Source organism: Pterocles gutturalis, unplaced genomic scaffold, assembly GCF_000699245.1.
Source record: "Pterocles gutturalis isolate BGI_N339 unplaced genomic scaffold, ASM69924v1 scaffold17373, whole genome shotgun sequence".
NCBI lineage: Eukaryota > Metazoa > Chordata > Aves > Pterocliformes > Pteroclidae > Pterocles > Pterocles gutturalis.
In genome coordinates this window covers 1-12,854 of record NW_010126044.1, presented here as the reverse complement: position 1 = coordinate 12,854, position 12,854 = coordinate 1, and the positions used below count along the sequence as shown (strand labels likewise).

Here is a 12,854-nt window from a genome sequence, read left to right as displayed (position 1 = left end):
ATTCTTGGAAATACCAGGAAAGCTTTATCCGTGTTGCTAAGTCACCCTTTCTTTCCCATTTTCCTTCTACAGTACTGAGTGTATCTGATTGAGCGGCACAGAGTTCATAGCAAGAATCCCATCTGCAGCTCTGCGAAAGAGTCCCTGGGAGGGAAATGCTATGGTAACACTCCCTGAGAGAAAGGAGGAAGGAAGGAAGGAAGGAAGGGAGATGTATTGTAGCCACCATCAAATTTACACTGCCAGGCTGACACGTGCATACAGATAACAGTTTTCAGTGGCCTTCAAAAAAGAGAAAGAAAAAGGCATTTCAGAAAACAAAATACAGACAGAAATCAGATGCGAGAAGTAGTTTTTCTATCACGATCTCTATAGCTATGGTATTTACCCTCTTGATGTCAATTTCACACTATTACAATAAAAATTATCACAAGTAATTCCACCAGTTAATTCAACATTTTCCCCTGCTACTTAACACATGCATGTATTCCTGTTCAGAACTGCCTGTGCATTGCAGCTTATGGAAAAATCTCTAGGTATATGCTAGTCCGGTATCACTACTGGTCACTTGAACCCTACTGTGCTCTCTTCCACAATTTCATGAGGCAAGCTGTTGCATCCTAAGCTCTGTGTGAAAATTACTCATCAACAAACCACCAGCCATCTCTTGTGCAACTGGTAAAAGCACCGCTTGAAGAGTGGGAGCGCGGCTGACTCCTGCGGCACTCCTGAGAGCAGCGCTAACAGCATGAGGAAACAGCTCCTCTCGCAGGAGGCATTCAAACCACGTCCCTCCTCTTTTACCATCAACATCCCACACCCTGCGATTCCAAGAACAAGGATTACAGTTTGGTTTTTATCCTGAAGGACTAACTCTGTTCTGACTGAAAGTATCAAGATCTTTACATTTTAATCTCTGCCTTTATACATTTTAGAGACACAAATAGGCTTTATTATCTTTGAACCTAAATTAAAAGGTCAACATAAGTACAGAAAGAAAGTAATCAAAACTGGCTTAATTTCGAAAGAGAAGAACAGATGTTTTCTTTCTTTGCATAACATTTGCTACAGAAATACCTACTTCATGCTGCTGATTTTGTAGTGTTCTGATCATAAAGGTTCCCTAACTACCAATGGAGCTACATTAAAATAGAAAATTCAATGAAGGATTCTAGATCTTGATTAATTGGTTCCTTTGAAGCTTTATTTTAACACCAAATGCTAGGTTTTATATCTTAGAGCCTTACAGTAGGTTTTGAGTTAACCAAGCTATAGGCTAAATTTTCCGAATTGGGAAGAATTAATGACGTTTAAGCAGACTCTTTTCTACAAATCAACTACGCTCCCCCTCACCAAACGGAACTGCCTATTCATACACTGCTATTCTGACTGCTCATATGCTTCAAAGACAATGCCTGTCACAGATTTGAATGCAACTCCATAGCTGCAAACACTACAAGCTCAAGCCACAACGCTCTTTCTTATTAAAAGGAGTACGAATGAAAAGAACTTCGGAAGTGGGTCAAAAGCACTCGTCAACATTCATTCCAGCATAACCCAATGCAGTATCCAAATTTTTTTTTCCCCAAATGCATACTTAGTAATGCAAATTTCACTTTGAGACAAATTAAACTTATGAGCAAGAAGCCTCACAATACCACCTGAAAACTTTACTTGGGTTTGAAGGCCCAAGAGGACATGCTTTTTTATTCCTCTCTTAGCTTAAGAAGTTTATGCCTGAACCGTAGCAACAGGGCAATGTATAAGAGCTCTTCCAAGCGAGCTGGTGTGTACACACAAACAGCGCAGCTTGTAACTTGTGCAAATGTATTCATTTGAGAGTAACACTTTGTTGCTGACTGCAGATCTCGTGTTTGGTGCTAGATGGAAGAGTTCTACCTCATACTTATTCTAATGGTAAAGGAGCCAATTTTCAGAGATGTTTATTACAGACAAACTGGAATTAAAGCCATTTTTAGTCTCTTGGACTATATCAAGTTGCCCCTTGGCTCCCTTACAAGCACCTGCACTGTGGCTCAAAAGGCAGGTCTGAGAACCACTTCAATTTTTTCCAATCCATCTTTCGCATCTCAGCTGCGTCACACCTGTACAAGGGACGCTTCACCTCTGCAATTCTTCACATATGCTTCAGCCACTTTTGTAACTGGGTGGAGAGGACCTGGCAGGAGCAATGAAACTTTTATGCTTTGTGCTGGTGATGTACTGCATGCAGAAATATTTCCCTTAAATCTCACCCTGGATGCTGGAGACCAAGCCCACACAGAGCAAGCAGACCCCTCCCTCTGCGCAGCCAGTTCAAAGCAACACCACCTGCCTAGAGCAGAAAGACATGGGTGCTAGCACAACAGTGTGCTACGCTGACTGGCTTCGTGCCTGGTCAGCACAGCATGACTATAAACACGGTATCTTGCCCCCAAGGTACCAAAGGGCTCAAAAATACACTGGATTTGCCTAGTTCATTAGCTGAATCACCCACTGCTTAGGAAAGAAAAACATTTTACAGATGTGCAGAAGGAGAAGGATAGCAATCAGTATGCATTACTTGTCCAGCTGTGATTTATATGCTGTTGAAAGTGGAAGAACTTAAGCCATTTCTGAAGTGACTGAACAGCTCTGTGACACTTCCGTAGCGAAAGTTACTCTAATATATTAGCAAACAAGCTTTTAGACTTTTCTGCAAGGTTTCTGACAAACAGCTTCCCCCCCCCAAATAATCTCCATGTTTATACACAAAAGTTAGAATAAAGTCAACACAGATGAACAGAGTTGCCAGGTTACTAAAGCTGGATAGAAATTCATGCAATTTATTGAGAGTTTAATTCATAATGAGTGGCAATAGCCAGCTGGCTTGTATACAGCTTTAAAACCAGAATGAGCACTGGATATACTAGAAATTACATAAATTACCTTTGTTTTGGATACAAAACTAGGGATAAAGACAGTACAAGGTTGCACAGCAAAGCCAAAAGAAAGCAAACAGTTTACAGTGGGGGGTGAACAGACTGGAGCTTACCCACACATGTTCAGCAGTGCAGAATTACAGATTTTACAGTGCAGTGATTTTCTGAGGTAACGCTTTATTCCATAAAAGAGAGCTTGGCAACAAAAATCCGGTGGCGAAAAAACCCCAAACAAACTCATCATTATAAAACTATTAACCTTCTCTCGGTGTAAACTTTTGAGCAACTTCCAGGTATATTTTTTTCTATTCTCTGTAAAAGAAGCAGCACGAATATCCTTAAACAAATGACTGAGTCCTGTGACCTCAGTAAGAATTTTATCCAGCAGCAAGACAGCTCTAACGTACAGTGAGAAAACTGTATAAATAACTCAATCCAGTCACAGAAGGAGGCTCTTCTTTTTTCATCTGCTTTTCACATCTTATCAGAACTAAAATTGGAGAGAGAAATAAAATTCTGAATCCCTGACAGGCAAATGTTTCACCCAGCAGATTTTTTTCTTCATCTAAATATAGCACAGACCAAGAAACATCTGCTTGAATGAGCCTGCATCCTGTGCTACCTCTTTCCTCAGTTCTTGGGAGCATGCCATTAGTCACTGAGATGGTATTATTTTAATTGTCTGCAACATCCTGGAAGTTTCAGTGTTTCCATCACGGGCCTCTATCCATTTACGTCCCATCCCTGCAATCTCCTGAAAGACTGCAACTAAATAAGACTTTACAGTATTTTGCCAAATATAATTGGAGAACAATTAGTTTTGAGTAAATACCTTCCAAAGTATAGACAATATAGAGCGGGAAACAGTTATTTTATTAAGGTAAAATACCTGTCACTCTATTTTGCAATTTATTTTATTTTGCATTTTTATAATAATGGGGTTTGGATACGCGATCAGTCTTTTCAGCAGGGTAAGACAAAGAAAGGCACACAGTTTCTGCATTTAAAAACTGCCAATTCCTCTTTTCTGTCCCTGCCGTGCAGCAGAGTTGCAGTATGTGTATCACCACACACACAGTTGCTGCAGGAGCTATTATTTGTACAGGGCCAAATGTTGCAATAGCATTCCCTAACAAGACAATCTGGGCATAGAAGAGGGCTGATGTATGTGTGTCTGCCTGTAAGCTTTGGCTTTCAGGACAGACCTTCAGACCTGAAGGGGGCCTACAGGAGAGATGGGGAAACACTCTTTTATCAGGGAGTGTAGTGATAGGACAAGGGGTAATGGGTATAAACTGAATGAGGGCAGATTTAGACTAGACATTAGGAAGAAAATTTTCACTGTGAGGGTGGTGAGGCATTGGAACAGGTTGCCCAGAGAAGCTGTGGATGCCCCACCCCTGGAGGGGTTCAAGGCCAGGCTGGATGAGGCTTTGGGCAATCTGGGCTAGTGGGAGGTATCCCTGCCCATGGCAGGGGGGTTGGAACTTGATCTTTAGAGTCCTTTCCAACCCAAACCATTCCATGATTCTATGATTCTATGACATGCAGTGGACAAAAACTGCATTTTTTAAAAAAACCAACAAAACCATAAGATGTTAAAAACCCAGGGGTTTGTCTTCCAGGCTCTTTCAGTGACATTTAAGATACTAAATGCATGCATATTTTTTGAAAATTAGATTTAATTATCTTTAAAAGCTTCAAATATTCCCATCTAGTTACAATTATAATTGAATCAATTTCCTACTCAGAATACATTCATCCTTGAAGCAAAACCAACTTTCTCACATCTTGCTAAAATTACATCAACTACTAGCACCCTGTTAGCATTCATCCCATTTCTTAACTGAACAAGAAAAAATGTCTGTATCATAGCTTCACACAGCTTAAAGGCCTATTTCAGCCTCACTTCTCTCAAGCAGTTAGTGCCATTTCAGTAAAGCTGGGATACAAATTTGGTCCCTTCTATAAAGCAAAGTATAGAAAAAATTCAAGAGAGAAAATTTGTGGTGGGTATCTGGATTACAGTCCTACCAAACCAGTAAATCACAACACACTTCAGCATGCTTCTACTGAATGTTTCTCTTACTTCAGATTTTAAAACTGTCCTCAACTCTCAGATTCAAGATGACTAGCATATCAAAATACTGATCAGAGACTGTACTTTATACATTTTGCCAGACCCGTCACACTGAGGATTGTCGTGCCATAATGACATAATACAAATATTAGACACACACAAAAGCCCAAGGGACAGAGACTTCACACTTTGATGGGGGCATCCAAAAGCTGCTCTGCTGCCTAGAAAAGGCACAAAGATGAGAGAGCAGCCGTATTAAGACATCCACGTGTAAGCTGTAGACAACCAGCACAGAAGACTCAAATACTGAAGAGTGACAGGCAACCAGAAGAGCAAGTCTGTCACCTCAAGGTCTACCCTGTGATGAAACAAATGAACAGCTGCACAGATGGACACCCTTCCATACCGGAAAATGCAAAGAAGTTGGTAGTGAGTTATAAGACAAAGTAAGACCATTATCAACAAGCTTTTTTGAACCAAATACACATGCCTCATAGCTAGATATGAATGAATCAGCAGCCTTAAGGCCAGAGCAAGGCCTCTTCAGCCTTCCTATGCACTGGCACCCTCGAAACAATGCCACCTTCCTTCAACAGCTTTCACAGACCGATGTTTCTTTAGTTTTGTTCAGGAACAGTGAGGTTTTGTATCTGAAATCTTAGCCAATTCTACTTCCTTTTTATTTGTTTCGACCTCGGTCTATTCTGGTATAAAGTTTAGCTTGAGTAAGACAAAAAAAAACCCAAAAGAAACATCTAGTAACACCATTAAGCATATTGTGTATACATAAGAAGGGCTCTGAGCTATTTTATAATCAGTTCGTCAGAATACACACAAAATGTTACATAAAAAAGACAACAGGCTCTTAAGAGATCATTCTCTTCCATGTACATTCATCCCTGATCTGTATTCCCACACTTGACTCCAGTTAGGAAAATATCTGTTGCTCTACTTTGGCACTACTACAAACACCTGGCTTGGCCAGGATTTCAGTCTTCCACTCATAGACGCTAAGGGAATCATTTCAGAGAGAGTGTGTATGCATGTGTGTCTGCGTGTATGTGTATGGAAGAATTTGAATTTACACCAAAATCCTGTTCATCTCTACTTGGTGACAGATTTCGCAGCAATGACTACTTTGACTCTTGCTCCTATGTTTTACACACAACCTTTTACGATAGGCATTTATGCAGGAAACATATCTTTTATCTGTGCAATTTTTTCTCACCTTGTCCCTCCCCATACTATTAAATGTCAAAAGGCACAAAAGCCATAAAGGACTCACTGTCTTGCAATGGACAACTGTTTCATATGTTCAGTTGCATTTTATCCATCCTCAGGCTGGGAACCTGCCAGGACATAGTACTTCTAATGCAAATATTCTGATAGGGATATTTATGGTCCCAAACACTTTTAAAGCTTGACAGTGCATGGCTTAAGTTCAGTACTAAAAGATTTGGCTTACAGATTGAAATTTTTCACTGTTTGCATGGGAGCTAAAAATCAATATTCACAACCTTACAAACTTAAAACTAGTAATAACGTAACAGCATGGAATCACAATTTATATATATAGCAAGCAACTGATTTTCTTGAGTCACCATTAAGCAAAATGAGTAATGGCAATACCGTTACATAACATCATATTTCTGGCTTCCCTGAACACATCTTTTTTTTTCCCCCAACAAGAAATGTGGTCTATTGAGGTTAGTCTACTCGGAGTCTCGGAACCTATATGTTGTTTTCTGATGTTTGTAAGTTACAGGGAGGTCTACCAGCTTGTAACTATCTGGCTACAGAACTTCAGGAAATGTTAAAGACAGCCAGCATTTCCAGTGTGCATCGTAACAGGCTGCTGCACACATACTACACAGCTGCTTTGTACACAGGTACAGCAAAAGTCAATTACCTCCAGGATGTGTCAAGCCGATCTATTGCTTCTGTGGCAAGCACACTTTTTCTGAAAGCAGAAACTGTGCTGATTTACTAAGTGTGAACAGAGTAACAGGACTGCACAGACACTGCAGGCCTGATGCTTCCCACAGAAGCTGGGAAAAGTTGCAGGCAAATTCTGTGTGAAGTATAAAGGTTATGTACAGCTACAGGGGAGAAAAAGTATTGGAATGCTTTCATCCAGATGAGGAGCATTCATTCAACGTGAAGTATTTCTGGGGAAAAGAAAAAATACAACAAAACATCCTACTTGAAAAAATCAAGAGATTGGATGGATATTGGAGCCAGATTTCAAAGCCTCAAAACAGCTAACAACTCAGATTACCAGGTTTTCTCAGCTCCGTGGCTCCCTTCAAACTGTCACACACAAACAGGGCTTTTATTCTTCATGCCTATTTTTTAGACCACAAAAACACCCCAAGAAACAAAATTCACCCTGAATACCTGAAGGGCAAAACATGTTGGTGGTGTTTTGGGGTTTGTTTTGGTATGGTTTGTTTCGGCTTTTTGTTTTTAAACAACTGAAACATCTCTTTCCATTTCTACAACTAGCATATTACCCTACTGCTTGAACTTCTCTCTTCACCAGCTAAACATGCACATTGATTTCTTCATTCCACCATACAGCAGAAAGGTTATGTGCTTACAGGTATGCTCTAATTTATTCAACGACTTCCCACATCCTGCAGGAGAAACGCAATCCTCCTGCCAACAAAGAAAGCATGGATGACTTTCAGGTTTAGGGCATTTTTATCTTCCATCTGCTTTGTGATGCCTTCTCAGCACTCCACATGCATGTTTGATAACAAACAACATGCTCCTGAAAACAGATCAGAATAAAGAAAGCACAAGACAGCTTTGAGCTTGCTATTTCTTTGCACCTTAACCAAAGGACTAGTCTAGTAAATATGAACCACCTGCCTTGCTCTCTCATCTATATTTTCCAGTAGAATGCAAATAAATAAAAATATAGTCTTGCTTACATAAATAAGTCCTCTTTTAAATTTTCCTTACTTTATAAGGTAGAGGCTAGCCAACACAATAAAAACAAAAAAATCAACATGTGTACATCAGCCACAGTACCTCTCCCCCAAAGTCCAGGCTGCAAAGAGGCTGCCATAGTAACAGCTGTGTGCCCTTACAGGGTCACAATAATATCCATTTTCCCAAATAAATAAATCAAGATACAGAATATATTTTTTTTTTCAATAAAACATTATTATCTGGGGGAGCAGTGGCAACATTCCAGCACATCTGGATCAGCCTCTCAGAATTACTCAACAGTGACTCACAGATCAGTCTGCCTTTCAGTTTTTTTGATTTTGTAAAGCCCTTTCCTTGCAAATCCTTTTACAGTATCCATCTTTCATCACTACAACCAACTGTATCCATTTAAATACCATTCCAGCTGCTCTTCTTGATGCTAAGAAAAACAGGTAATGAAGAAACAACGAAAATGTTTCAGCAGCTGACTGTTCCATTGCTTCACAACAGGTAATGGAACAGCACTGTGTGCTTGAGAAAAGTGAAACAAAAAAGTTGCCCTCGAGGAATAGCTTACGATACAGCATTTATGTTTTGTTTAAAGCAGCAGAGTCCTGGGAGAATATCAGCAAGGAAGCATCTAACAGCAAACTGATGGGGGAGCTACGTACTCATGTCTAGAGCTAAAAAGTAATTCAGTCCTGACCTCCTTCAAAGACCAACTGCCTTGTGCATTTGTTTCAAGTGCAAAGCAGATGTTTCACATACAAAAAACTCCCACCCTTATCCTCTCCAAGGTTTTGCTGAAGAAGCTACTTTGAACACTACACTTCCCCACTGAACAGACCATTTCTCAATGTAGGGTGAAGGAAAGGAAGACAAACACTCTGACATGCAGTGATCCAGAAGCCTTTTATATTTTCACCTAGTTTGAGCAGTGAGAAGATTTAATAGGAGCTCTAACAAGAAAACAAGTAATCTAGAGTTGTCGAAATTTGCCACTACCTTTAACCAAAACCTCTTACTGAAGTCCTTATTCTTGCTCTACCCTATTCTGCCCTCTCCCATGACCTTATAAATTTGCACAATCTGTGTTCCAAATAGGAGGAGAAGACTGATCTGGCTAAAAATTAAGTGTGTTTGGCCGAATTTTCTTTTTCCTGGTGTATGAGTTCAACCTTTGAAGGAGATTAGTAATTGGAAACATGAGGCAAATCATGTAATGATCAGATAAGCTCCCCAGGTTGTGAAGAATCATCAATCTAGAAGATCAAAATGCCATGTGTAAAACACAGAAAGAAAACAAAGTCTTTCTGGGCAGCAGGGTTGCTTTAAGTAGCCTTGTCCTTCTGCCATGTGTCTCAGTCTCCTGAACCATGTCTGTCTAACCATGTGTCTGACAACTCATTTAACTGCACTGGAGAGCTGTCTGGATAACAAAACCCCCAAAAAGACAAAAGTGCACAGTATCTCCCCCGAGCAACGCTGTCTTGTAGCTGTTATCAGTTCTCTGATCTGACCCTCCCCTCTTCCCTTGTGAAAGTAAAAAAAAAAAAATAAAATATATATATATATACAAACCTAAAAAAATCCATAAACAAAACAACCCCCAATCCACAATGAATTACAAACCAAAACTCGCAGTACAACAGGGGTTTCATGACTTCCTATGTCATGGTTCTAACAATGAAAGTAACATTAGACAATATCGGTTTTAAGGCTTGAAATTATGATCACGGCACAGCACCAGTTTTTTACCTCTTTAACATGAGTATGAAACGACACAGACATGTCCAGCAGGATCTTGCGTTGCTCCACACGCCTAACAAAATCCTGTATCCGGTCTTCGAGCTGATGTGCAGCTTGATAAATTTCCTCCGGGTCACACTCCCCAGTCTGAGCAAGCTGTTCGGCTGCTTCTAGGAGCTTATCTGCATTGGTATATGTGTTCTGTAGAGAAATACAGGATTAAATGAAAGAAAACAGTATATTTTAAAACCGCTCTGTTACTGAAAACAAAAGGACAGAAAGGCCCTTGGAATGTATTTTTCCTTCTTCTTTATTAAACACAGTATCATACAATCTTGCTAAAGATTTTGTTATATTTCTAGATACTTTTTATTCTTCCTTGGAATTATTATTTTATATTCACAACAAGAATAAAGATCAGCCTAAATGTCTAATTACTTGCGAACTGGTCTATTTCAACACCGGAAAAATCACTACAGTCATGGCCAGAGGACTTTTCAAATGTGTATTATGAGGGGTGAGAAAGCCCTAGCTGCTGGTAGAGACGTTTAAAATCAAATCCACACATACAGCAGGAAAGCGGAAAGTAACCAGGCACAGAAAAAGAAAATTTATCTCCGTCCTTACAGAAGTGAGGTATCCAAAATTCTTGTGTCAAGTGGATTATCATTTGTGAAACCTCAGCAACAGAGGAAGATTTAGAAGTCAGCTATGGCTGAGTGTCAGAGTGGAATGTTAATCCTATGACGTACTGGGACAATACATACAGATCAGCAGTCCTCTAAGAGAATTGCATCAAAAAGCAGCTTTGCTTATGTCACCACATCAGGTCTCCTGATAAGTTTGCACCACTGACTGGAAAAAAAAAATATTCTTTACAATATAAACTATACCTTTCTCTTCTCCCTTCTGCCCTTCCATCTTCTCCTAATGTCAATTACATCAGAAAAAAACATTGCTTGACAAGATAAATTAAGCCTATGCAAATGTACTTTTCTTAGCCATAAACATAATATCACACCTCTAATTAACATTATCATATCCACAAAAGTTAAATCCCAGCCTGGCCCTAAAACTCAACTAAGAGGCGGAAAATAAGAGCTCACCTCCAGGGTCTCAAGTAAATTACCAGGCAAACCCAGGACAGATTACATGACTCAGTGCACCTTTCATATATTTGGGGGGAGTTCACCCTTCATTTATTATGATCTATTTATGTAAGGAATTCAGTCCATGTTGTTCCTTGATTTTGCCTATGTGCATTGCATCGGGAGGTAGAGAACTCCTCCCTAGTTTTCCTGGGAAAGCCGTCAGAGATTAACATAAGCCTGCCCTTCTCAGCAGGGAGACCACTACTCAACGCTCCAGACCACTGGCTCAGACCATGTTGTCCCAGAACACATGCTGATCTGTGCTTTCGTGTTTTGACTTCCAACAGCCGCAGCTTACACGTGTTCAAGGGGCAAGGCTGAAGAGCCTTAAGGCACTCCTTAAACAACAACTACTTCATCAACCCAGAGAACCACACCCAGATGCAGATGGCTGAAAGAGAAGTTTCCCATTTTAATGAAAACTTTATCTCATGTGAAGCGTTGTTTGTGAATTCCAGCAGTATCTTCCATGTACCACAGGCCCGGGCACATTAGACTTCTCTTTCTGTAAACTAGATGGTGAACTGCCTGTACTTAGAAATGATCCCAACCTAGATGCTGCTTCAAAAGGGGTTGCAATTCTCAAACCTTAACAGCAGACACATGCCTTATCGCTAAAATTTCTCTTCCAAGTAGAGCCGAAATATAATATAAATATTTATCTTTGTAGATAATAACTGCCCTTTGGAATAGAAACCACAGCAAACAGGTGTGCGGGACTAACTTGTGCCTTTCCCAGCTCTCTGCTTACTTCTAAACAGTGCTTGGAGGGAAAGAAGTAGTAATGTGAAGATTTTGAAAATGATGGTCCCAAGCGGCAGTCACCAGTTAGAAAAAAGCTGATTAGGCAGAGAGACCTGTAGTTCCCCCTAGAAGCTGCTTATGCCAGTTTTCTAAATTGACAAAGTAGCCTTCACTGTGACAAATTCAACATAGAGTTTTGAAACTAATTACACTTCTTCAGAATTTCTCCACTAGCACACAGAATCACAGAATGTTAGAGATTGGAAGGGACCTCGAAAGATCATCTAGTCCAATCCCCCTGCCGGAGCAGGAACACCCAGATCAGATCACACAGGAACGCCTCCAGGCGGGCTTTGAATGTCTCCAGAGAAGGAGACTCCACACCCTCTCTGGGCAGCCTGTTCCAGTGCTCTGTCATCCTCACCGTGAAGAAGTTTTTTCTCATATTCAAGTGGAACCTCCTATGTTCCAGCTTGAACCCATTGCCCCTTGTCCTGTCACTGGATGTCACAGAGAAGAGCCTGGCTCCATCCTCCTGACACTCACCCTTTACATATTTATAAACATTGATTAGGTCACCCCTCAGTCTCCTCTTTTCCAGGCTAAAGAGACCCAGCTCCCTCAGCCTTTCCTCAGCAGGGAGATGCTCCATTCCCTTCATCATCTTTGTGGCTCTGTGCTGGACTCTCTCCAGCAGTGCTCTGTCCCTCTTGAACTGAGGGGCCCAGAACTGGACACAATATTCCAGATGTGGTCTCACCAGCACATCCTCCCCAAATCCCAGGGGAAAAGAATCAGCGTGGTAAGTGTTTTAAGAAGTTCTCTAGTCCATCCCTCTATGCCCTGAGGCACAAGCAACTACACTAAAGTCTCCAACAGGCATTCTTCTCCACAGTGCTGAAAGACTCCATAACGGAGAGTTCACCATCTTCCCCAATAACATATCCCTTCACTTTCCTAGTGTGCCTGTGGAGGCATCTTCGCTACATATTCTTCAGAAAAAAAAAAGGAAACAAAACAAAACAAAAAACACCATATTTTTAGAAAGCATATAAAGGGACACATCATAGAAAAGTCAAAGGCCAAATTTCAAGACTAATGCAGAAATGAGTACTACTGACAATAAATACAGCAACAGAAGTGAGTGGAGGTATGGACTCAATTTCACACAAACTGGAGTTTATTGCACTAAGGGGGTGGAAGAGGGAGACACACATGGATGGAGGCAGATTCACTGAATAGAATCACAGAATCATAGAACGGCCTGGGTTG

At 40.6% G+C, this 12,854-nt stretch overlaps 1 protein-coding gene across 1 annotated transcript in view; it reads right to left on the bottom strand.

The window, feature by feature from the left end:
* LOC104460863 (triple functional domain protein-like) overlaps nt 1–9,888 on the bottom strand; it is a gene marked incomplete at both ends in the record, with an annotated part of 54,945 nt that extends 45,057 nt beyond the window's left edge. Inside the window, 1 exon segment of the mRNA XM_010078828.1 lies at nt 9,697–9,888. Within this exon segment, the coding sequence (XP_010077130.1) occupies nt 9,697–9,888 (192 nt within the window).
* Between the last annotated feature and the right edge of the window lie 2,966 nt (nt 9,889–12,854).